At 44.1% G+C, this 25,892-nt stretch overlaps 1 protein-coding gene across 5 annotated transcripts in view; it reads right to left on the bottom strand.

Moving 5' to 3' along the window:
- The window catches only part of LOC118391194 (cell adhesion molecule DSCAM-like), a 152,517-nt gene that overhangs the window by 15,334 nt on the left and 111,291 nt on the right, over positions 1-25,892 (bottom strand). For all 5 annotated transcript variants that reach the window (XM_035782314.2, XM_035782318.2, XM_035782315.2 and 2 more), the window contains 10 exons: positions 20,353-20,552; positions 19,994-20,090; positions 18,358-18,486; positions 17,144-17,311; positions 13,496-13,566; positions 13,029-13,278; positions 12,309-12,455; positions 4,585-4,740; positions 3,964-4,097; positions 3,524-3,677 (listed from right to left, as the gene is read on the bottom strand). In XM_035782314.2, coding sequence (XP_035638207.1) covers positions 3,524-3,677; positions 3,964-4,097; positions 4,585-4,740; positions 12,309-12,455; positions 13,029-13,278; positions 13,496-13,566; positions 17,144-17,311; positions 18,358-18,486; positions 19,994-20,090; positions 20,353-20,552 — 1,506 coding nt within the window. The remainder of the gene's footprint in view (positions 1-3,523; positions 3,678-3,963; positions 4,098-4,584; positions 4,741-12,308; positions 12,456-13,028; positions 13,279-13,495; positions 13,567-17,143; positions 17,312-18,357; positions 18,487-19,993; positions 20,091-20,352; positions 20,553-25,892) is intronic.

Below are 25,892 nucleotides of genomic sequence, written 5' to 3'. Positions count from 1 at the left end.
AAAAAGAAACGTCCTCTCACTGTCAACTGCATTTATTTTCAGCAAACTTAACATGTGTAAACATTTGTATGAACATAACAAGATTCAACAACTGAGACATAAACTGAACAAGTTTCACAGACATGTGACTAACAGAAATGGAATAATGTGTCCCTGAACAAAGGGGGGTCAAAATCAAAAGTAACAGTCAGTATCTGGTGCATTAAGTATTGCAGTGCATCTCCTCCTCATGGACTGCACCAGATTTGCCAATTCTTGCGGTGAGATGTTACCCCACTCTTCCACCAAGCAAGTTCCCGGACATTTCTGGGGGGAATGGCCCTAGCCCTCACCCTCCGATCCTACAGATCCCAGACGTGCTCAATGGGATTGAGATCCGGGCTCTTCGCTGGCCATGGCAGAACACTGACATTCCTGTATTGCAGGAAATCACTCACAAAACAAGCAGTATGGCTGGTGGCATTGTGATGCTGGAGGGTCATGTCAAGATGTGCCTGCATGAAGGGTACCACATGAGGGAGGAGGATGTCTTCCCTGTAATGCACAGCTTTGAGATTGCCTGCAGAGATAACAAGCTCAGTCCGATGATGCTGTGACACACCGCCCCAGACCATGATGGACCCTCCACCTCCAAATTGATCCCGCTCCAGAGGACAGACAAGTGTAATGCTCAAATGCGAATCTGACCATCACCACAGGTGAGACAAAACCGTGACTCGTCAGTGAAGAGCACTTTTTCCAGTCCTGTCTGGTCCAGCGAAGGTGGGTTTGTGCCCATAGGCGACATCAGTGCCGGTGATGTCTGGTGAGGACCTGCTTTACAACAGGCCTACAAGCCCTCAGTCCAGCCTCTCTCAGCCTATTGCGGACAGTATGAGCACTGATGGAGGGATTGTGTGTTCCTAGTGTAACTCGGGCAGTTGCTGTTACCATCCTGTACCTGTCCCACAGGTGTGATGTCCGTATGTACCGATTCTGTGCAGGTGTTGTCTCACTGTAGCACTGTCTTAGGCATCTCACAGTGCGGACATTGCTATTTATTGCCCTGGTCACATCTGCAGTCCTCATGCCTCCTTTCAGCATGCCTAAGGCACATTCACGCATATGAGCAGGGACCCTGGGTATCTTTATTTGGGTGTTTTTCAGAATCAGTAGAAAGACCTCTTTCGTGTCCTAAGATTTCATAACTGTTGTCACGCCCTGGTCTTAGTATTTTGTGTTTATATATTTATTTGGTCAGGCCAGGGTGTGACATGGGTTTATTTTGTTGTGTTTTCGTATTGGGGTTTTAGTAGGCATTGGGATTGTGGCTGAGTAGGGGTGTCTAGCATAGGCTATGGCTGCCTGAGGCGGTTCTCAATCAGAGTCAGGTGATTCTCGTTGTCTCTGATTGGGAACCATATTTAGGTAGCCTGGGTTTCACTGTGTGTTTTGTGAGTGATTGTTCCTGTCTCTGTGTTTGTTGTCACAAGATAGGCTGTATAGGTTTTCACGTTCCGTTTGTTGTTTTTGTATACTTAGTTATTTCATGTATCGTTCTAATTTTCATTAAAGAACATGAGTAACCACCACGCTGCATTTTGGTCCGACTCTCTTTCAACAGACGAACGCTGTTACAACTGTGACGTTAATTGCCTACTGTCTGTAAGCTGTTAGTGTCTTAACAACTGTTCCACAGGTGCATGTTCATTAATTGTCTATGGTTAATTTAACAAGCACGGGAAGCAGTGTTTAAACCCTTTACAATGAAGATCTGTGAAGTTATTTGGATTTTTCCTAATTATCTTTGAATAAGAAAATGTGTGTTTCTTTTTTGATGAGTTTATATGATTAATTTAGAGTTATAAATGTAACTTTAGTTGTTCTACAAAACATTGGGCTATAAGTTTTCATTTTTAATACATTGTAAGGCTGCAAGATGAGACTAATGATCATTTGAAAAAAGTAGCTTGAAAGGCATGAGCTCTGCTTTGTTTATTTGCGCAGGCTGTACACACTCCAATAGTCTCTCATTCACAATTTGACAAGCACTTGATAACGCCTCGATTTCCACGGCGGGATCTCCTTTGTGGCCATAATGCAGCCTAACAAAATCCATGCCTTTTGCGACCCGGAGTGCTGCATTGTGCCCTTCTCCCTGATTGAGCTGCGCAATCCGAAGCGCCTCTCACTCACATGGCTCTCCATCGTGTGATCAGGTCTTTCTCACAGGCTACAAGTGAAGATAGACACATCGGGGATGCAACTGTGCACGTCCTTATCCAATTCTGAGGTGCATATTGAAGATATTGGAAGAACTGTCCACATTTACTTTTCGTCAGCCAACAAGATGAGTAGGCCTAACAAACAGTAAAAGCACTAGCCTATGTGAATATACTATCCCCATAGTACAAAAGTCGACCTATTCTGTGTGAGAAATTAATATTCCAAGCATAGTCTGTGAGATGCGATAGATCCCAAATTAATACAACTAGAGTCAAAAAAAAGTTTTTATGCAATGTTAATGACGCAACAGATCAGAACGTTTAGCTTAAAATGTTGATAAACTATTAGGCTATTTCTTCACATTATAAACGCAGCAATGCGCACATAGTAGTAGGCTATAAGCCCAAATGTTCCATTAGCAGAAAACACCATTATCAAAAGTGACCGCAAATGCAATTATGCTTGTAATGCTTTTATTATAAAGGTGCATTTTTATGGTTAAAATTATCTTCCCCAAACATAAAACTCACGCACTGCTTATATATGCTCTACACCACTTGTAAAGCGGATTAATGTGCTTAATTTTAATAAGTAATTTGGCCACTTCAGCTGTGATAATATCCTTATTAAAACATATAGGCCTATGGGCTAGGCTACATGAGGTGTACTCTATGATAAGAAAAAGTCACACAAAAAAAGTATTTGTTTCTTATGCTGGGCATCATTCACAAGTGATAATATATAATTCACAAGTGATAGGCTAATATTGTCACCCATCAGACTCTTCTTTAATATTGTCTTTGCATACACTAAGTAATATATGTGTGACATTTGTTTTGATTTAGAATGGACCATTATCATGCACCTGTATCGAAACGGGCAGCTGGGAAAAATGCACTTAAATAGCGAATGGATGACGCTTTTCCCCGTGGTTTATTTTCATGCCAGCCGTGTAGGCTATACTCCTGTTGTAAATATAAGCAATGTGCTTAATATTCGGAAAGTTGAGAAATAAATATAGTGGACCTAGCCTATAGAAAGCTGATGGGATCCTTGTCTTTTTATTAGCGGCCATCACTCTGTTTTCTCCCGCATTTGCATAGTCTATAGAACTGTTGTGCAACATGAGCTCATAGGCTCATGGGAAGTGTTCGATTAGATTCACAAATACATTTGCATTGATGTCAGAGTGATTAGAGGGACAATATAGTTCCAGGCAATTAGAAAGTTTGATAGCCTAATTACTGTGACTACCTTCATGACTCATGACCGCCTGTGGCGGTAATATAGTCACCGCAACAGCCCTAGCTCCACCTACCCTCGGCCAGGGGCTTGATGGTGATGATGTCGCTGGCGTTTCCGCGGCCGGCTGCGGTGACGGCCACCACCCAGATGCTGTACTGACGGTTCCTGCTCAGGTTGGGGATACGGTAGAAGAAGATGTCTGGAGCTGCTTCAAACTCACTGCTCACCTGTAGGAGGGGAGAGACCGGCATGATGTTAGCAGAGAGATACAGGACCTATTCCAAATGTCTGTAACAAACTATCAATCCTTAGAGCTGAACACTGATGACACAGCCATGACAATGTGAGCTGGAGGGATGGTTTATAAGACCTCTCATGCCATATCTAGTCTAGCCCCTGAACCTGGTGCCTTCTTCTCCTACAATTATGTTAGGCCTCAAATTTATTGTATGCCCACCACTGACTTGCCTTCATCACTATGCTCTGAGACCCTGTACTCTGTGCCCTCCTTACCGTGGGGTGTGGGTTAGAGCAGAAGACAGTGTATTTCCTGATGATGCCGTTGAGTTTGAGAGGAGGGAGCCACGACACAAACACCACTGAGTTAGATGCTGCCGCTGCCTTCACGCCAGCCGGAGGACCAGGGACTGGTGAGGGAAAACCGTGAAATAGGGAAATATACATTATTACCCTTATTCTTGTTTTGAGCAACATCTAAGGAAACCTCTCTGTATTTAAATTTGGTCAGTGTCAAAATCTGTCATTCCAGTGAGCGTGCCTTAACTTCTTATGCTACATGGCGATCTGCAATATGCTGGAGCTGCAGTTTTTCACCTACTAATGTGAGTTGTCTGCACCGATTATCAACTCATATTTCTATAATTTCACACCAAATTTAAACTGAAGTCCTGTCAAAATGATTTATACTTGGCAACATGCTCTTCCATAATGCAAGAGGGGATATGCGGATCTAGGCACGGTTTACCTGCCAGTTGACCCCTGGCCTCTAGGTTAACCCCCATTTAGTATGATACAGTTTTGCATCTTCCCCCTAACTGTTAAGGTTAGAATTTAGGGAGGGTAAGCTGATCCTAGATCAGTGCCTGGGGTGTCCTGGTCTACAAGTGTGCGTACCATCCTCCTTGGTGCGGGTGAAGATCTGCTCACTGCGCACCCCATCCCCTGCCCGGGTGAAGGTCAGCACCTGGATGCTGTAGTTAGTGTACTTCTCCAGACCATCCAGCTCCAGAGATGGCTTAGAGGTGGTCACGTTACGGATCTCCCCCAGCTCTGAGAGAGAGAAGAGAAGGGGATAGAGAGCAATTAGAAAAATATGGGGAGGAGGAAGGCAGAGAAAGAGAAGTACATAGCAAGGAAAAGAGATAGGGAAGAAGGAAGGAAGAAAAACAAGGATATCAACATTTGTCAAATGCAGAAGGAACTAATTTACTTGAGTTACAGCACTTGTCAAATGCCAAATTAACTAACTACAGTGAGGGAAAAAAGTATTTGATCCCCTGCTGATTTTGTACGTTTGCCCACTGACAAATAAATGATCCGTCTATAATTTTAATGGTAGGTTTATTTGAACAGTGAGAGACAGAACAACAACAACAAAAAATCCAGAAAAACACATGTCAAAAATGTTATACATTTATTTGCATTTTAATGGGGGAAATAAGTATTTGACCCCTCTGCAAAACATGACTTAGTACTTGATGGCAGAAACCCTTGTTGGCAATCAAAGAGGTCAGACTTTTCTTGTAGTTGGCCACCAAGTTTGCACACATCTCAGGAGGGATTTTGTCCCACTCCTCTTTGCAGATCTTCTCCAAGTCATTAAGGTTTTGAGGCTGACGTTTGGCAACTCGAACCTTCAGCTCCCACCACAGATGTTCTATGGGATTAAGGTCTGGAGACTGGCTAGGCCACTCCAGGACCTTAATGTGCTTCTTCTTGAGTCACTCCTTTGTTGCCTTGGCCGTGTGTTTTGGGTCATTGTCATGCTGGAATACCCATCCACGACCCATTTTCAATGCCCTGGCTAAGGGAAGGAGGTTCTCACCCAAGATTTGACTGTACATGGCCCCGTCCATCGTCCCTTTGATGCGGTGAAGTCGTCCTGTCCCCTTAGCAGAAAAACACCCCCAAAGCATAATGTTTTCACCTCCATGTTTGACAATGGGGATCTTGTTCTTGGGGTCATAGGCAGCATTCCTCCTCCTCCAAACACAGCGAGTTGAGTTGATGCCAAAGAGCTCCATTTTGGTCTCATCTGACCACAAAACTTTCACCCAGTTGTCCTCTGAATCATTCAGATGTTCATTGGTAAACTTCAGACGGGCATGTATATGTGCTTTCTTGAGCAGGGGGACCTTGCAGGTGCTGCAGGATTTCAGTCATTCACAGCGTAGTGTGTTATCAATTGTTTTCTTGGTGACTATGGTCCCAGCTGCCTTGAGATCATTGACAAGATCCTCCCGTGTAGTTCTGGGCTGATTCCTTACCGTTCTCATGATCATGTTTTCAGGGCTGAAATAAAAGATTCCAGAAACATTTCATACGCACAAAAAGCTTATTTCTCTCAAATTTTGTGCACAAATTTGTTTACATCTCTGTAAGTCAGCAATTTGTCTTTGCTTTTGCTGGTGACAATAAAAGGCCACTCTAAAAAATTTTAAGGTACAGTTGAAGTCGAAAGTTTACATACACCTTAGTCAACTACATTTAAACTCAGTTTTTCACAATTCCTGACATTTAATACTAGTACAAATGCCCTGTCTTAGGTCAGTTAGGATCACCACATTATTTTAAGAATGTGATATGTCAGAATAATAGTAGAGAGAATGATTATTTCAGCTTTTATTTTTTCATCACATCCCCAGTGGGTCAAAAGTTTACATACACTCAATTAGTATTTGGTAGCATTGCCTTTAAATTGTTTAACTTGGGTCAAACGCTTCGGGTAGCCTTCCACAAGCTTCCCACAATAAGTTGGGTAAATTTTGGCCCATTCCTCCTGACAGAGCTGGTGTAACTGAGTCAGGTTTGTAGGGCTCCTTGCTCGCACACGCTTTTTCAGTTCTGCCCAGAAATGTTCTATGGGATTGAGGTCAAGGCTTTGTGATGGCCACTCCAATACTTTGACTTTGAAGTCCTTAAGCCATATGCCACAACTTTGGAAGTATGCTTGTTTTCATTGTCCATTTGGAAGACCCATTTGCAACCAAACTTTAACTTCCTGACTGATGTCTTGAGATGTTGCTTCAATATATCCACATAAATTTCTTGCCTCATGATGCCATCTATTTTGTGAAGTGCACCAGTCCCTCCTGCAGCAAAGCACCCCCACAACATGATGCTGCCACCCCCGTGCTTCACGGTTGGGATGGTGTCCTTCTGCTTGCAAGCCTCCCCCTTTTCCCTCCAAACATAACAATGGTCATTATGGCCAAACAGTTCTATTTTTGTTTCATCAGACTAGAGGACATTTCTCCAAAAAGTACAAGCTTTGTCACCACTTGCAAAACTTAGTCAGGCTTTTTTATAGCAGTTTTGGAGCAGTGGCTTCTTCCTTGCTGAGCGGCCTTTCAGGTTATGTCGTTATAGAACTTGTTTTACTGTGGATATAGATACTTTTGTACCTGATTCCACCAGCATCTTCACAAGGTCCTTTGCTGTTGTTCTGCGATTGATTTGCACTTTTCGTACATCCAGGCGTTTGGAAATTGCTCCCAATGATGAACCAGAATTGTAGATGTCTACAATTTTTTTCTGAGGTCTTGGCTGATTTATTTTGATTTTCCCACGATTTCAAGCAAAGAGACACTGAGTTTGAAGGTAGGCCTTCAATTGACTCAAATGATGTCTTGTTAGCCTAATCGAAGTTTCTAAACCCATGACAGCTGGCACAGTCAACTTAGTGTATGTAAACTTCTGACCCACTGGAATTATAATACAGTGAACTAATAACATTTGTGGAGTGGTTGAAAAACTAGTTTTAATGACTCCAAACTATGTGTCTGTTAACTTCTGACTTGACCAACCTAAGTGTATATTAACTGTATCTGTGACCAACAGATGCATATCTGTATTCCCAGTCATGTGAAATCCATAGATTAGGTTCTAATTTATTTCTTTAAATTGACTGATTTCCTCATATGAACTGTAACTCAGGAAAATCAATGAAATTGTTCTATGTTGAATTTATATTTTTGTTCAGTATATATAAAATACGCAAATATACACTGAGTGTACAAAACATTAGGAACACCTGCCTAACATGGAGTTGCGCCCCCTCTTTCCCTCGGAACAGCCTCAATTCATCAGAGCATGGACTCTACAAGGTGTTGAAAGCATTCCACAGCGATGCTGGTCCATGTTGACTCTAATGCTTTCAACAGTTGTGTCAAGTTGGCTGGATGTCTTTTTGGTGGGGGACCATTCTTGACACACAAGAAACTGTTGAACGTGAAAAACCCAGCACTCAAACCAAGGCACTTAAATATTTTGTCTTGCTCATTCACCCTTTGAATGGCACACATAAACAATCCATGTCTCGATTGTCTCAATGTTTCAAAATCTTAGTTCTCCCCTTCATCTACATTGATTGAAGTGTATTTAACAGGTGACATCAATAAGGGATCAAAGCTTTCACCTGGTCAGTCCATGTCATGGAAAGAGAAGGTGTTCCTAATGTTCCTAATGTTTTGTACACTCAGTGTATATACACTGCTCAAAAAAATAAAGGGAACACTAAAATAACACATCCCAGATCTGAATGAATGAAATATTCTTAATAAATACTTTTTTCTTTACATAGTTGAATGTGCTGACAACAAAATCACACAAAAATTATCAATGGAAATCAAATTTATCAACCCATGGAGGTCTGGATTTGGAGTCACACTCAAAATTAAAGTGGAAACCAGGCTGATCCAACTTTGATGTAATGTCCTTAAAACAAGTCAAAATGAGGCTCAGTAGTGTGTGTGGCCTCCACGTGCCTGTATGACCTCCCTACAACGCCTGGGCATGCTCCTGATGAGGTGGCGGATGGTCTCCTGAGGGATCTTCTCCCAGACCTGGACTAAATCATCCGCCAACTCCTGGACAGTCTGTGGTGCAACAGATGGAGCGAGACATGATGTCCCAGATGTGCTCAATTGGATTCAGGTCTGGGGAACGGGCGGGCCAGTCCATAGCATTAATGCCTTCCTCTTGCAGGAACTGCTGACACACTCCAGCCACATGAGGTCTAGCATTTTCTTGCATTAGGAGGAACCCAGGGCCAACCGCACCAGCATATGGTCTCACAAGGAGTCTGAGGCTACCTCTGGCGAGCACATGGAGGGCCCCCCAAAGAAATGCCACCCCACACCAGGACTGACCCATCGCCAAACCCGTCATGCTGGAGGATGTTGCACGCAGCAGAACGTTCTCCACGGCGTCTCCAGACTGTCACGTCTGTCACATGTGCTCAGTGTGAACCTGCTTTCATCTGTGAAGTGCACAGGGCGCCAGTGGCGAATTTGCCAATCTTGGTGTTCTCTGGCCAATGCCAAACGTCCTGTGGTTATCACCTGCAGAACCACTCCTTTATTGGGGGTGTCTTGCTAATTGCCTATAATTTCCACCTGTTGTCTATTTCATTTGCACAACAGCATGTGAAATTTATTGTCAATCAGTGTTGCTTCCTAAGTGGACAGTTTGATTTCACAGAAGTGTGATTGACTTGGTGTTACATTGTGTTGTTTAAGTGTTCCCTTTATTTTTTTTAGCAGTGTATATTTAATTAAGTTAATTTAAAACAAGAACAATAGCTAGGTTTACAACCAATTGGCGACCGATTTTAATGCGAATATTCAAAAATCTGCATGAAGAAAATATGTGCATTTTCATACCAGTGGTGCTTCCACCAAACATACTTTTAGCAGATGAAATCAGTGGGTGATGATGTAATGCACACAAAATGTACTTTTTTGCTTAGGTTTTCATGTACCGAATAAAAATGTAAAGTTCAATGTGTTTCCATCGTATTTTCAACTCCACCGATAGTTTTGTCCCAGAAACTGCTGCGTTAAGTAGAAAATGTGCCTACTGTGGTCTTGGCATGTGCACTCTAGCCAACAGCTTGCCGATACAGTGTGGGTAAGCTGTGCGGGTACGCTAGTCTACATGATGAGATTATTATGGATATTATTATTTGTCAAACAGCAGTCAAGCATCAGTCATCATGTCATCAGAATAAGACCCATTTTTAATCAGTGGAGGCTGTTGATGGCTCACAATAATGTCCGTAAAGGAGCAAATGGAATGGCATCAAACACATGTATTTGGTACCATTCCTCTAATTCCTCTTCATCCTTTACCACGAGCTCGTCCTCCCCAATAAAGGTGCCACCAACCTCCTGTGCTTGATATATATTGGCAAGGAGCATCAAGACCACCTTGCACTTTCACAACCCTGTGAAGTTCATCATAATTCTTTCCAGCTTTTTTTCAGCTCTAATAAATTGCATGGTTTCCCCGAGTCGCAGTGGGAGGACCACACACCATGTCATCGCGTGACTCCCAAGTTTACTTTAATACGATGGTTGTAATATCAATATTTGCCAAAAAAATTAGTTTCCACTGCAATTTCTCACATAGTACATATTACAGACACAAAACGATCCCCCCCATGTCAATCGAACAAATGATCTGTCGGCATTTTTTAAATTGTACCGAAACTCCCTGTTTCCATCACAGCTGTCATGATTATTATTATTCTGTTTTAATCAGGTATGACTTTATTCACATAACACGTGATTACATTATAACAAAACATAAGGTTTAGGAGTGAGTAGTGATGCGTTGCACCAGATCTGAGCTAACAGCTAATATACATCTACAATCTCTTGGCAGGTGAACAAATAAACATGAATACATTTGATACATACATCAGACATTATTCAAAACAGAAGGCAAGACATTACATATAAAAATAATTGCACATGCTGTTGGACTTGATAATATTGGGGTTGTAAAAAAACGTAAAATACCTAGTAAAAACAAAATATTGAAAAAAACGTAGTTATTGCACCTGTTGTATACACATGTGTGTGTTCTAGAGTGTTTTCTATTGCAATAAAAAGTAACTGTGGTTTATTAGATTAAAATCAGTGTGAACACTTTTGATTGGACTTAACCCATGTTTTTGTCTTTGATGAGAAGGCTTGGAAGCTTCCTAAAGCTTTCAGGGAGGAGGGGAGGCCATTCCATGCCTTTATCACTTTGTATGTGATATACTTGTACAGTATATCACATACATAAAATAAGGTGGCCAAGGATGTCTTAGCGGTGAACATACATAACACCTTATTCAATCAAACCATGGACACAAATACGGGATTGAAAAGCCCATCCAAGGTCTGTTCTGGTGAGCCTCTCCTTGACTCTGACAAAGCTTCTCTAAGTGTTGAATTATAGATGTCTCTCCATCTCTCTCCTCTTTCTCTCTTTCACTTCCCTTTTTCTCTCCATTCCCTCTCTCTCTCTTCCCTCCTCTACTGCAGTCTGGATGTGAGCCACAGTCTGCTAGTGCGCCATCCTCCCTGTTAGTACAGGTGTTCCTCCTCCTCCCTCTCTCTCTCCCTCCCTCCTCCTCGCTCTCTTTAATGATGCCATTCAAACACCAAACTGTCCCAATGCAGCCATAGCATATTAACAGCTCAGGTGTTCTACACTAGCTGGAATCTGTTCTTCTATGTCTCTGTAGCTCCATCCTTTATGGTTGTGTCGTGAGCTGTTCAGAGCACTTCTTTGGGATATAACAGTGAGTGAAAGGTTTACGAGTCAGAATGCTGTGATTTGGAAATGTATAGTACAATATATGCTGTGGTTTACGATAGTTTTAATCCCTATTCTGACTCATGAAATGGGTGATAAATATACACCATTGATGAGTGCTTGAATGCAAATAATAAAAGAAAACATTATTTTGAGTTTGATTACTGCAGTGACGGGATAGAGTCAAATGTTTAGAACAGCAGTGTTGGATGAATAAAACAAAGTTGTTCCACCGACTTAGAAAAAGGGCCTATAGCCCCGTCTGCTGGTGCATGAGGGTTTAACAACCCATGATATTTGGCTCATATTTTGAATATATGAAGAGCACAACAGGCACTGGCTGAAGGTTTAGACAAGTGTCTTAGACAATAAATACATAAATAGGATTTTTTTATCGCACATAATGAGTGACATATTTCATTTAAATGAATAAGATCTGTATTCATACTCAATGTTACATACAATATCAATATGTATAGAATATATATAACACATGGCTATGGCTGTAGTATTGTTGGGACTCTGGAGCGTGTCCCACTATGAAATGCACTGTTACTATATAAACTAGATTGAGCTGTCAGGCTGTGAGCGGTGCTTTTCTATTAGTGCATCCAGGGGCCATCAGCGAGGATGTGATATGACAGATGAGGGGTCAAAGGTAACGTGGCTGTCAGAAGCGGTCACTCTGATGTCTCTCCAGCACGTGACGACTGCATGCCATGCCAGGCTGTCTGAATTGGACTAGAAAGCCTGGGTCACTGCTACTGGATGTCATAAGGTGAATGCACCAATTTGTAAGTCGCTCTGGATAAGAGCGTCTGCTAAATGACTTAAATGTAATGTAAATGTCTAATATGTCTCATTCATCCACTTCAATTTTCATGCATAGCGAATCATGTTGATACTGTATACATTCTATATACAGTGTGTCTTGGAGAGTTACGGACCAGGCAAGATACAGTATAACATCTACATCCTTCCCTCTGTGTGTGTGTGTACTGTGTACTGTGTACTGTGTGTTGCTGTACCTCCGTCTGGCAGGTTGGCCCAGTAGATGACTCTGAAGCCAAGCAGGATGCCGTTGAGGGCATCTTTAGGAGGGGTCAGCCAGGACAGAGAGATAACCTCTGGGGACGCCGCCGTGGCCTGGACGTTCTCTGGAGGTCGGCTGGGAACTGTTACAACCAGGCAGGAGGAAAAACAACACTGTTACCTCACTCTCCAAACAAGAAGCATGAACAGAAGAGATTACTGAAGAGATGAAAATATTGAGCTACTCTTGGAGGACAATGGAAGTGAACTTCAAAATGCTTATTTGAACTTTTGGGATCTAGCATTCATCATGCTTTCTTGAGCCATGGCAATAATGACCACCACATACTGATCATGTGACAGTCACAACATAAGCAGTATCAACACTATCCACTAGATGGCAATAAAGCTCCATCCTGGGAGCTCCCCTCAAAGACAAAACATCCGCCATTTGACCCTTGATGCACCACAATACCGTAGAATACCTTCATTCAGCGAAATAAATTTGTGAAATCCATAAGATTTCCACTGTCTAGCATATTGTTACTGATAGCTAAGGGCAGTGTGCGTGTGTGTGTGTGTGTGTGTGTGTGTGTGTGTGTGTGTGTGTGTGTGTGTGTGTGTGTGTGTGTGTGTGTGTGTGTGTGTGTGTGTGTGTGTGTGCGTGTGTGTGTGTGTGTGTGCGTGTGCCTTAGTGCATGTGCGCGTGTCCTCACCATCCTCCAGTGTGGTAGAGATGACCTCCTGGGAGGAGGGTCCAGTCCCAGCGCTGTTGCTGGCCTGCACCACCACCCCATACTGGGTGAACTTCTTCAGGTTGTCCAGGGTGATGCTCTCACTGTGGTCGTTGTCCCCCGTCGTCTCCATGGTGATGACATTAAACTGGTAGTTTCCCCCAGAGCTGAACTCCCTGTAGCCCACCTGGTAGCCTCGGATCGCTCCGTTCTGGAGGTGCTTCTTAGGAGCCTGGGGGAGGACAGAGAGGGGGAGTGAAGAAGGAGGAGAGGGAAACGCACATTAAATATTGGGGGAAATTTGTATTTTTCAAAAGCTCTTTAAGGACAGAAGAATGGTTGTGGCCCTCAAGGCCCTGAAGAGTAGCAGACCATGTAGCAAACAGACCATAGAGCTGCAGTAAGGGTTATTCAGTCCTAGTGGTAATAGCAGGTTAAATGTATCTTACTCTCCAGGAGACTTTGATGCTCTGAGAGGAGAAAGCTTCAAGCTGCACATCTTGTGGGGGACCATCAGGGGCTAGAAGAAAAGACACATTAAGGTAATTGAGATCTGAGCTACTGTCAGTGCAGTAGATGAGATACAGGGCAAAGAAGTCAGTCTACCAGCATTCTGCCAATGGAATGGAACTATCCAAACTGAGTGTATTTTGAAGGTTATGCCAAGGTCAAGTCAATTCTACGATTCTGAGACATGGAATGCTAAGGTCCTACTGTATCTATGGGTAGACCAGAGTAGTTGGTCTCAGATGGCCCAGCCCACTTCACAATAATGAAGATGGTGCTCATGTTTATGAGAGGTCATGGGGGACAGACAGTCAGAAGAGAAGTGAGAGAGAGAAGTGCAGAGTGAGGGTTGGGAGGAACCACCAATGAACCACCAAAGGGAACAGGGGCAATTTGCAGAGGGGCTGGCCCGTGGTCTATTGATTGCAGTGTGACATTTACAACATGGTCTGTTAATTGAAAAGTCCTGCTTTTAGTGCAGGGTCAGCGTGTCTTCATTAATGCAATAGAGCCAATGGAGCTGATGTCACTCTACTGTTAATGAATTGACTTGACTCCCCATTCCCCTCATTAATGTTCTAGATGCATTTTATGGGACGTTGCAAGAATATTCATGTGTCTAGTTTTCTAAGGGTTAGGAGAATATTTCATCAACATTCCACCAGACATACACAGGACATGGTTGCCATGTTCTCAGAAATTCAAGTTCTAGACACATTTCATGAGAATGTTGCAATAGGGTTAGGAGAATATTCCAACAACCCTCTACACTACCCTCTTCGGGCCGACCGGGTGTTGAGAGGACAGTGCGAGGTCTTAGGGGAAAGTACTGGTGGCCCACCTTAGCTAAGGACGTGAGGTTTTATGTCTCCTCCTGTTCGGTGTGCGCTCAGAGTAAGGCTCCTAGACACCTGCCTAGAGGGAAGTTACAGACCCTCCCCGTTCCACAACGGCCGTGGTTCCATCTGTCGGTGGAGTTTCTCATCGATCTTCCCCCGTCTCAAGGGAACACTACGATCCTGGTTGTTGTGGATCGGTTTTCTAAGTCCTGCCTTCTCCTCCCATTGCCCGGTCCCCCTACGGCCCTACAGACTGAGGAGGCCCTGTTTACCCACGTCTTCCGGCACTACAGGGTGCATCGTTTCTGATTGGGGTCCCCAGTTCATGTCCCAAGTTTGGAGGGCGTTTATGGAGCGTCTGTGGGTCTCGGTCAGCCTGACCTCGGGTTATCACCCGAGAGTAATGGGCAGGTGAAGAGAGTGAACCAGGATGTGGGTAGGTTTCTGCGTTCGTATTACCAGGACCGGCCAGGAGAATGGGCGAGATACGTTCCATGGGGGAAGGTGGCTCAGAACTCACTCCGCCACTCCTCCACGAACATGTCACCTTTTCAGTGCGTGTTGGGCTACCAACTGGTCCTGGCACCGTGGCATCAGAGCCAGACCGAAGCTCCTGTGGTGGAGGAGTGTGTGCAGCGCTCAAAGGAGACCTGGAGGGCCGTCCAGGAATCACTCAAGCAAGCTGGTAGACGGCAGAAGAGGAGCGCTGACTGCCACCGCAGTGAGGCCCCCGTCTTCGCACCGGGGGACAGGGTCTGGCTCTCGACCCAAACCTGCCCCTCCGCCTGCCCTGCCGGAAGCTGGGGCCGCAGTGTGTGGGGCCATTTAAAGTCGCGAGGAGGATAAACAAGGGGTGTTATCGGTTACAGCTCCCTTCTTACTATCGTATTAACACTCGTTTCATGTGTCTCTCCTCAGGCCGGTGGTGGCTGGTCCCCTGCAGGAAGGTGAGGTGCCTGAGGTCCCTCCGCCCCCTCTGGACATCGAGGGGTCCCTGGCATACACCGTACATTCTATTCTGGACTCTAGACGCCGGGTGAGGGGCCTACAGTACCTCGTGGATTGGGAGGGGTACGGTCCGGAGGAGAGGTGCTGGGGGGGGGACATCTTGGATCCATCGCCTCCATCCAGATCGCCCTGCGCCTCTCCCTCTGGGTCATCATCGAGGCCGGTGTCGCGCGTCAGGGGAGGGGGGGGTACTGTCATGACTTCCACTGAAGGTGGCTCCCCTTCCTGTTTGGGCGGTGCTCGGCGGTTGTCGTCACCGGTCTACTAGCTGCCACCGATTCCCTTTTTCCTTTTCTGTTGGTTATGTCTTATTGGTTTCACCTGTTCCTCGTTTGGGGTTTGGTTTAGGGCTATTTAAGCCTGGTATGCCCGCCTGCTTTTGTGCGGGCTTGTTTCTCTGTTCTGTTGTGTGGATGGTATAGTTTGTATTTTTTCCGGACTGTTTGGGTCCTGTTTTGGGCCGGTCATTTTCTTAGCCTGTTGTTTTGGCAGGACTATTTATCACCGAAATAAATATGTTTTCCCTTCAACCTCTGCTCTCTGCGCCTGACTCCGCACCCATCACTCCTAGTTATGTAACAAGACCAGGGTTTACCAAACTCGGCCCTCTGGAACCCATGAGGTGCACATTTAGTTTTTTGCCCTAGCACTACATAGCTGAGTCAAATAATCAACTAATCATCAAGCTTTGATAATTTAAATCAGCTGTGTAGTGTTAGGGCAAAAAACAAAAGTTGCATCCCCTTGGGGTCCCGAGGACAGAGTTTGGGAAATGCTGCCTTCGACACTGTAGATCCTAAGGAGCTAAACTAGGATTTTTCACTGTCTTTGTTTCTATAATGTTATTGCCTTGATTTTATTGGTCTCTGTGTCTCCGGATTCCCAAACACCCAAATATCACACTATTTCTGTTATTATTAGCATTCTTTTGTATTATCATTTGCCATTTACCTTGATGAAATCATTATTATTTTCGTACATTGTTGTGTCTCAATAGGCCACTAGGCTATAAAAAGGAACTAAGTGCAATGGTCAGGTCACTCTGAGGAAGACGTCAGCTTAACGTTAAAACGTCAGTCACCTGTTCGCATCCTGTTCTTCTACACCTGCATTGCTTGCTGTTTGGGGTTTTAGGCTGGGTTTCTGTACAGCACTTTGAGATATCAGCTGATGTACAAAGGGCTATATAAATACATTTGATTTGATTTGATTACAGTAAGCTAAAATAAATCAATCTCAGCTTTTTTTGTTGAGTGCTCCAACTCCTTTCTACCTCAAATTAGTGCTATTGGAAGTTTATCTTGGTAAACCCTTTTTGTCATTGTTGTTGAGCACCCTTCCCTTCCTCTGTTTGGTGAAGTGCAAAGGCCCACATGGAATCCATGTTCTGTGTATGTTTGGTGGGCCGTTGATGGAATATTCACCAAACCCACAGAAAACTGGACACATGAATGTTCTTGCAATGGTCTCATTCAACGTGTATAGAACATTAATATCTTATGTTCTGAGAACATGGGAACCACAATCTCGGTAAGCTCTATTTCACATTAAGGGAATGGTCTCTTGGAGACATTCCTTGCACATCACGGGAACATTCCTATGAAAATCTTAGTTAATGACCTATTGAGACTCTTAAGAGAACGTTCTCTAAAGTTGCGGGAATGTTTGTTGTTAGCTGGGATGTCTGTGTGTGTATGCTGCAAGTGCATACATATTACCAGTGGTGGTCTGGTGAGTCTATACCTGCTTCGTCTGTGGTTATGGTGAGTTCATTGCTGGCCTCACTCTTGCCGATGTGGTTCTTGGCGAACATGCGGATGCTGTAGGTGGAGGAGGGGTGCAGGTCTATGATGGTGGCCTGGTTGAGCTGGGGAGACACATCTTTGGTCCTTTGGGCTGTTTCCCAGGAGCCTGCAGGGCCAGAGGTCAAGGTTTATGTGAGTTTGTGAGGACCACTGAGTGGGGCTAGAGGTCAGCGCCTGCTAAGTGCATTAATCTGCGGTATTGAATTATAGCACTGAGACAAGAAAATATCATGAATAATGATTATTTGGAAGACAAAAGGAGCACATCCATCTTAACATGATGATACAGAGAAGCCTTTAATCAGGATAGACTATAGACATACACAGGAAGTTAAAGGATTTGTATTCATACAGTGTTTCGCCTGAAGATGATCTTTAGCAGCAGTGGAAAAGGCAGTGGTTATAGGGGGTTGCTCTTTCCTGGGGGTGTTCTGGGGAATGCACCTCCGGGAGATTTTTTTGTAGAATGACTGTGAGAATGTCACTGATGGTGATTTTTTTTAAGACATTCTACTCCAAAGTGCATGAAAATGACATTTTGTTGACACCATCTGAAATATAACTAATGCGTGCCACTGCACTGTATGAAGATGAGGAGCAAGTGGTGGCTGTGCACTCGTGGCTCTCATTCGCGCCACTGATCACTTTGTTTGCTATAAATTGATGTTGTCACTTGAAATTTTGGAAATCAAGCCATTTTATACTTTTCCAGAATCAGAATAACTCAGAATAACTCATTGATACCATGTTTATGTCTCTGCGTGCAGTTTGAAAGAAGTTGAAGGTCGTTTTGTGAGCCATTGCTAATTAGTGTCAGCAGAAACACTGGAAGTCATAGACATTTCACTAAACCTAGTAAGCAAGTTACTTCAAACTGCATGCAGAGACATACACATGTTATAAAAATGGTATCCATGAGTTCAACTGACTCTGTGTAAGTATAAAAAGGGCTTACTTGCCAAAATCTCACACTAGTCTTTTAAAAGCACGTCTCGGTAGAAATATTGTATATAAATCATAACTTTGGAGTAGAGGCAACAATTTAGTAGTGACAGCCCACCACTGCAAAATGAATATAGGTGAAACACTGCTTACAGTATTACTATACATCGCTGGCATCCAGAACATACCATCTCTTACAAAGACCTGTACCTGATTTGTTCTTGCACTCAATGTCGAAGCCTGTGATTGGGCTGTTTCCATCAAAGCCCATGGTCCAGCGGAGGGCGATGGTTCTGTCCTTCACCTCTCTGATCTCCACCTCAGGAGGGTCCGGGGGCTCTGAAGGACACCACAAAGTCACACATATGTGTTAGACCCCTGCACAGGCATGAATTTTAACCCCATGTGTAACGATATTCGTCTTCCTCTGATGAGGAGTATGAAGGATCGGACCAATATGCAGCGTGGTACGTGTCCATGTTGATCATTTATAAACATTGAACACCAAAAAGCAAATAACAAGGACAACGAACGAAAACGAAACAGTCCTGTCTAGTGACGACACACAAAACAGAAAACAAACACCCACGAAACACAAGTGGGAAAAGGCTACCTAAGTATGATTCTCAATCCGAGACAACTAACGACACCTGCCTCTGATTGAGAACCATAACGGTCCAAACGCAAACACAACATAGAAAACGGAACATAGACCACCCACCCAACTCACGCCCTGACCATACTAAAACAAAGACATAATAAAATAACTAAGGTCAGAACGTGACACCAAGCCCTTCCCTTTAATGCCTGCGACATTAAAGCCCTACCCAACCCAGGCCAGATTGCTTCAGCCAAATTTAAGGCCCCGGCCTGCCTGAAACCTAAAACCCGAAATCAGAAATAACTTCCGCTTTTAGTAAATCTATTAGATGCCCCTCTGTCTGTCACTCTCTCCCTGTGCGTAGCGCGCTCTGCATTCGCTCTGCTCATGGCGCTTTGACTCTGAGTATTCATAGCAACAGCTCCGCTTAGGCTGCTCTGCTCAATGAAGAGACACGGGAGAGCAGTTAGCTTTTAGCTACTTTTCGTGACAAAACTCAATGAACATTATTATTATCTGTGAAATAATCTGTCCTGTTTTATATTTGAAGAGGTTGAAGCACCTCTGACACTTCTTAGTCAGATATAACTGTGCAGTGCAGCAGAGCACCAGCAAATGGCTCAGCTGCAAAATGTTAGTGATCAATTTAGTGATTCCGAGCCCTGCCCGTACCATAGTTACTGATGAAAAAACAAGCCCTACCCGGTCCTAACCCAATGTATAATGTCGGGGATTGTCAGGCTTGGTTGGGGTAGCAGAGCTCTAATATGGGTATACAACACTATGGTAGTAGTGAAGGACTAGCTAGCTAGCTACACCTACTAGGGAGTCCATTAACTGCAGTGGCTGAGCTCAAACTTCATCCAAGTCCTACTATGGAGAAGCCACACAAACGGCAAGGATGGCGAGACATCTTGATGACACTGCATGCCCCTGGACATGCTCCAGAGACCATCTTTGCTTACTCTGCCCTTTTGACCACCTCCCTCCGATGATCAGTCAAGCCATGAACTTTCCGACCCTCTGATAACCTTGAATAAAGCTGTTGTTGTTTTTCTAAATTGCTCGTCTTTTTTTGTGTTGCTTTAAAGCGTTTTGAGATTCTTTATGTAATGAATAGCGCTTATGTAAGTTGAATAAATTATTATTATTATTATTGTTATTATTATGCTGATGTTGCATCATTACCTTATTTGGGGGGGGTTGTATGTTTTCATGACAATTGTCAGTGTTAGGCAGCTGTACCTTGCACTGTTAGCTGAATGATCCCTCTGTCTTCACCATAGGAGTTGATGGCATGGCAGGAGAAGAAGCCAGAGTCTTCCCTCCCTGTAGGCCGGATCTATGGGAAGGGGAAAAAGAGGGTCAGCTACATAGATAAGAAAGTGCATGGGAAATACACATTCTGGGCTATATCATTCACAGACAGGGCTCATGATGAGCCATCATAACAAACTGACAAACTCAGTAGGCAGGCTTTTTCTCCAACGCTTTGGTCCAAGCAAAATCTCTGCATAACCAGTTGCGCTCCACCTGGCCTCAGCTGAGGTAACTGTAACTGGGAAGCGAGCAGTACCACTCCCCCTGGTGGTGTGTATGTGTACCTGCAGGGTGGAGATGACCTCATCGGCCACCTCTTTGACGGTGACCACGTAGCGGTGGCTGCTCTCTGGGTTGATGATGCGATCTTCCTTCTCCCAACGCACCATGATGGGTTTCTCCCCGTGGGCCGTGCAGCTCATCCTCTTCTCACTGCCCTGCGTGGCCAGCGTGGTGTTGGGGTACGACGTGATCATGGCTGGGACTGGGAGGGAGAGAGAAAGAGGGGAGGGATAGAGAGAGAGAAAAGAGGAGAAGGCATATGTTACATTAGTTATGAAGTAAGACTGGCTGAACATGTTTAGCCATAATACAATTCCAGTGGGACATCATAGTGATACCTGCCACATGGAGGGTAGTTACAAGACAGGGGAACAGTGTAATGAATCAAATCTCGCTGCTCAAATTACACTTAATTGAGTCATAGTATAGCTGACTTCATTGGTTGCAAAGTGTGCTGGTTTGCTCCAACTTCTAACATAATATAAAATAAACTCCATGCCTGCCTGTTATGTTGACCTGTGACAACTAACATCTTATGACCACAAGCAGACAAGGCTTGGATAGGAGTAAATAGTTATTGGTCGGTCTCTGACAGCACACCAAGGACAGCACACTACACACACTAGAGACTCAAACACACACAGCTCATTACCCCCACAACTGAGTGTGTAATGACACACTCTGCTCCACCTACCCACCCCCCATTCACACACACACACACACACACACACACACACACACACACACACACACACACACACACACACTCGCACACGCACACGCACACGCACACGCACACACACACACACACACACACACACACACACACACACACACACACCATGGCTCCTGTGATGTAATGGGAAGTGTCAGGCGAGGTTGTGCAGACATTTAAGCTTCATCTCTTATTCACTCCCCAGCCATTTTGAGCCGTGCTACAGAAAAATAAGGCTGATTTATTTAGCATGACAACTATGAATTTTTTGTGAGATGCACTTGGAAGAAGTGAGGGAAAAAAATATTAATTACAGCCTTCTGTAAATGTTAGTATTTTGAGCAATAGTGGTCTCATTTTACAAATGTTTACATAGTCATAAACTATAACACACATTGATGACGTTGTCCACCAGAATTACCAGAATTATGACATAGGATCATGTTGAGATTGGATGAGAGGCCTTCAATGGGACGCTACACTGTTGAAAAAAACGTAGTCAATGAAACGCCTACTGTAAGGAAGGGCTACATGAGGTGAGGTGGGCATCACACAGAAGGAGACAAGACCAATGTAACCAGTGTGTGAGAGAGTAAGCAGCACAGGTCTGTCTGTCTGTCCTGAGGCATTTGCCACAGGTCTGTCTGTCTGTCTGTCCTGAGGCATTTGCCACAGGTCTGTCTGTCTGTCCTGAGGCATTTGCCACAGGTCTGTCTGTCTGTCTGTCTGTCCTGAGGCATTTGCCACAGTGCTGTTTCTGTAATTGCTGTGTTGACGTATTTCTTTAATATCTAGCAGAATTATGGGCAGAGGAACACGGCTCTGGGGGCAGGGGAGCGAGGTGACGCCTCCACTGGGAGACTCACACATTAGACAACCACTCATTTTTTATTTCACCCTGCGGACTAAATAAACAGGCATGCGCGCACGCAAGCGCTTTATTCAGCAGCACTGACGGATATGTGTATCTTTAGCTGACAGAGGAGAGGCTAGTAGAGCCATGTTTCAAAACCTCCAGCCCAGAGGGCAACAACCATGATGCACTCCAGCCTGCTCAGCCTGCTTCTCTGCCTGCCTGCAGGGAATTCTGGGATATTCTGCTCCCGCGAGAGAAAACGATGCAGCTCACCCCCCCCATGCTCCCTTTCACCTGGCCAGGTTACCATGCCAACTAGCATCGGACAATCTCTCTCTCCCTCTCTCTCCATCCCCGTTCTCAGAAGAGGCCATTTATAGTACCAGGAGTAGAACATGGACCAGCCATTGATTTCCAACAGGACCATGATTATACTATCCCAGCCCCGAATGTCGCAATGCAGACCCAAAATAAAAACAGGAATATATAACGCATCTCTGTATCTTGTAATAATGTTGGTCATGTGACAAACAATAACATCCTTGAGCAAATAGTCAGGAGAAACGATAGTTAAAAACACTGCCTGCATTGTAGTGGTCCATTAGAGGCTCAAGAAGAGTAAATAAAAGCAAAAAATAGACCCTGTCTGTCTCAATCCATGAATCAATATATACAGTGCATTCGGGAAGAGTTGAGTCCCCTTGACTTTTTCCACATTTTGTTACGTTACAGCCTTGTTCTAAAATAGATTACATCGTATCGCCCCCCCCCCCTCACTCTACACATAATACCCCATAATAACAAAGCAAAATCAGTTTTTTAGACATTTTTGCACATTTATAAAAACCTACTGAAATATCACATTTACATAAGTATTCAGACCCTTTACTCAGTACTTTGTTGAAGCACCTTTGGCAACGATTGCAGCCTCGAATCTTCTTGGGTACGACGCTGCAAGCTTGGCACACCTGTATTTGGGGAGTTTCTCCCATTCTTCTCTTCAGATCCTCTCAAGCTCTGTCAGGTTGGATGTGGAGCATCGCTGCACAGCTATTTTCAGGTCTGTCCAGAGATCTTCGATCGGGCTAAGTTCCGGGCTATGGCTGGGCCACTCAAGGACATTCAGAGACTTCTGGAGCAGGTTTTCATAAATAATCTTTCTGTACTTTGCTCTGTTCATCTTTCCTTCGATCCTGACTAGTCTCCCAGTTCCTGCTGCTGATAAACATCCCCACAGCATGATGCTGCCACCACCATGCTTCACCGTATGGATGGTGCCAAGTTTCCTCCAGACCAGCTTGGCATTCAGGCCAAAGAGTTCGATCTTGTTTTTTTCAGACCAGAGAATCTTGTTTCTCATGGTCTGAGAGTCCTTTATGTGCCTTTTGGCAAACTCCAAGCGAGCTGTCATCAGCCTTTTAATGAGGAGTGGCTTCTGTCTGGCAACTCTACCATAAGGGCCTGATTGGTGGAGTGTTGCAGAGATGATTGTCCTTCTGGATGGTTCTCCCATCTATGCAGCGGAACTCTGGAGCTCAGTAAGAGTGACCATCGGGTTCTTGGTCACCTCCCTGACCAAGGCCCTTCTCCTCCGATTGCTAAGCTCTAGGGATAGTCTTGGTGGTTGCAAACATCTTCCATTTAAGAATGATGGAGGCCACAGTGTTCTTGGGGACCTTCAATGCTGTAGACATTTTTGGTACCCTTCCACAGATCTGTGCCTCGGCACAATCCTGTCTCGGAGCTCTCACGGCAATTCCTTCAACCTCATGTCTTGGTTTTTACTCTGACATGCACTGTCAACTGTGGGACCTTATATAGACAGGTGTGCACCTTTCCAAATGATGTCCAATCAATTGAATTTACCACAGGTAGACTCCAATTAAGTTGTGGAAACAAGGATGATCAATGGAAACAGGATGCACCTGAGCACAGAGAGTCTCATAGCAAATGTCTAAACTTGTTTTCGCTTTGTCATTATGGGGTATTGTGTGTAGATTGTTGAATGAAAAAAAATATTGAATCCATTTTAGAATAAGGCTGTACCCTAACAAAATACCCTAACAAAATGTGGAAAAGTGAAGGGGTCTGAATACTTTCTGAATGTACTGTACATTTTGGTGGCAGTAGCAGGAACTGAACTTGACAAATACATGACAAACAGGTTGTATCACCAGGCAGACTTAAATAGATGTACCATACTTATGCCTGATATGAAATATGCAGTAGGCCTATATTTCCACCATCTTATTCACTCAGTTGAAACAGATAACAAAACATCCCATCTCATACCAACCTGACACCCCTGATCCATCAACATGCAGTACATTGAATGGTCATCTAACAGAAACATGAACCTACACTACCGTTCAAAGGTTTGGGGTCACTTAGAAATGTCCTTGTTTTTAAAAGAAAAGCAAATTTTTTGTCCATTAAAATATAATCAAATCGATATGAAATACAGTGTATTCACTGTTAATGTTGTAAATGACTATTGTAGCTGGAAATGGCAGATTTTTTATGGAATATCTACATAGGCGTCCAGAGGCCCATTATCAGCAACCCTCACTCCTGTGTTCCAATGGCGCAAACTGGCACTAACCAGAATAGAAAGAGGAGTGGGATGCCCCGGTGCACAACTGAGCAAGAGGACAAGTACATTAGAGTGTTTAGTTTGAGAAACAGATGCCTCACAAGTCCTCAACTGGAAGCTTCATTAAATAGTACCCGCAAAACACCAGTCTCAACGTCAACAGTGAAGAAGTGACTCCGGGATGCTGGCCTTATTGGCAGAGTTGCAAAGAAAAAGCCATTCTCAAACTGGCCAATAAAAATTAAAGATAAAGATGGGCAAAAGAACATAGACACTGGACAGAGATATGGCTTTTTTTCTGGTTAGAGCCAGTTTGCTCTGTTCTGTGAGTAGTACGCAGTGTTGTACGAGATATTCAGTTTCTTTGCAATTTCTCGCATGAAATAGCCTTCATTTCTCAGAACAAGAATAGACTGATGAGTTTCAGAAGAAAGTTATTTCTTTCTGGCCATTTTGAGCCTGTAGTCGAACCCACAAATGCTGATACTCAAGATACTCAACTAGTCTAAAGAAGTCCAGCTTTATAGCTTCTTTAATCAGACAAACCGTTTTCAGCATGCTAACACAATTGCAAAATGGTTTTCTAATGATCAATTAGCCTTTTAAATGATCAACTTAGATTAACTAACACAATGTGCCATTGGAACACAGGAGTGATGGTTGCTGATAATGGGACTCTGGACACCTATGTAGACATTCCATAGAAAATCTGCCGTTTCCAGCTACAATAGTCATTTACAACATTAACAATGTCTACACTGTATTTGTGATCAATTTGATGTTATTTTAATGGACAAAAAATGTGCCTTTCTTTCAAAAACAAGGACATTTCTAAATGACCCCAAGCCTTTGAACGGTAGTGTATGACTGTAGATTCCAGGTCGGATGGACAGCCGCAGGCATCAGGCTCTGTTTACCCCAGCAGAGTGAGTTTCTGGCTGAGGAATGTAGGCCACAGGGTGCCCTGGTTGGATGACTGAACCATGGGAGTGAGATGAGAACGAGACGGGATCACTCCCTACAGGAGCCCACTGCCCCTGGGGCACTGTGTGTGTGTGCGTGTGTAGAGTGGGTAGGTAGGGGGAATGGCGGTGATGGCACAGAGATGACTGGTTCACTGGGTGCTAGCTCTACTCACTGCACCAAAATAATTCCCTTAGCTGCACAATTGGGTTGGATATTGAGCATGATGCTGAGTATATGGCTGCAGACAGGCTGCTTTGTGTGGGGAGTTGGCTGTAACAGAGGAAACAGAGAAAGAGAGAGAGAGTGAGAGAGAGAGAGAGAGAGAGAGAGAGAGAGAGAGAGAGAGAGAGAGAGAGAGACAGACAGACAGACAGACAGACAGAACGATTATTTTCTATACTCCAGTGTCTGA

The sequence above is a fragment of the Oncorhynchus keta genome, chromosome 12, assembly GCF_023373465.1.
Source record: "Oncorhynchus keta strain PuntledgeMale-10-30-2019 chromosome 12, Oket_V2, whole genome shotgun sequence".
Classification (NCBI taxonomy): Eukaryota; Metazoa; Chordata; class Actinopteri; order Salmoniformes; family Salmonidae; genus Oncorhynchus; species Oncorhynchus keta.
This window is presented reverse-complemented; position numbering and strand designations above follow the sequence as displayed.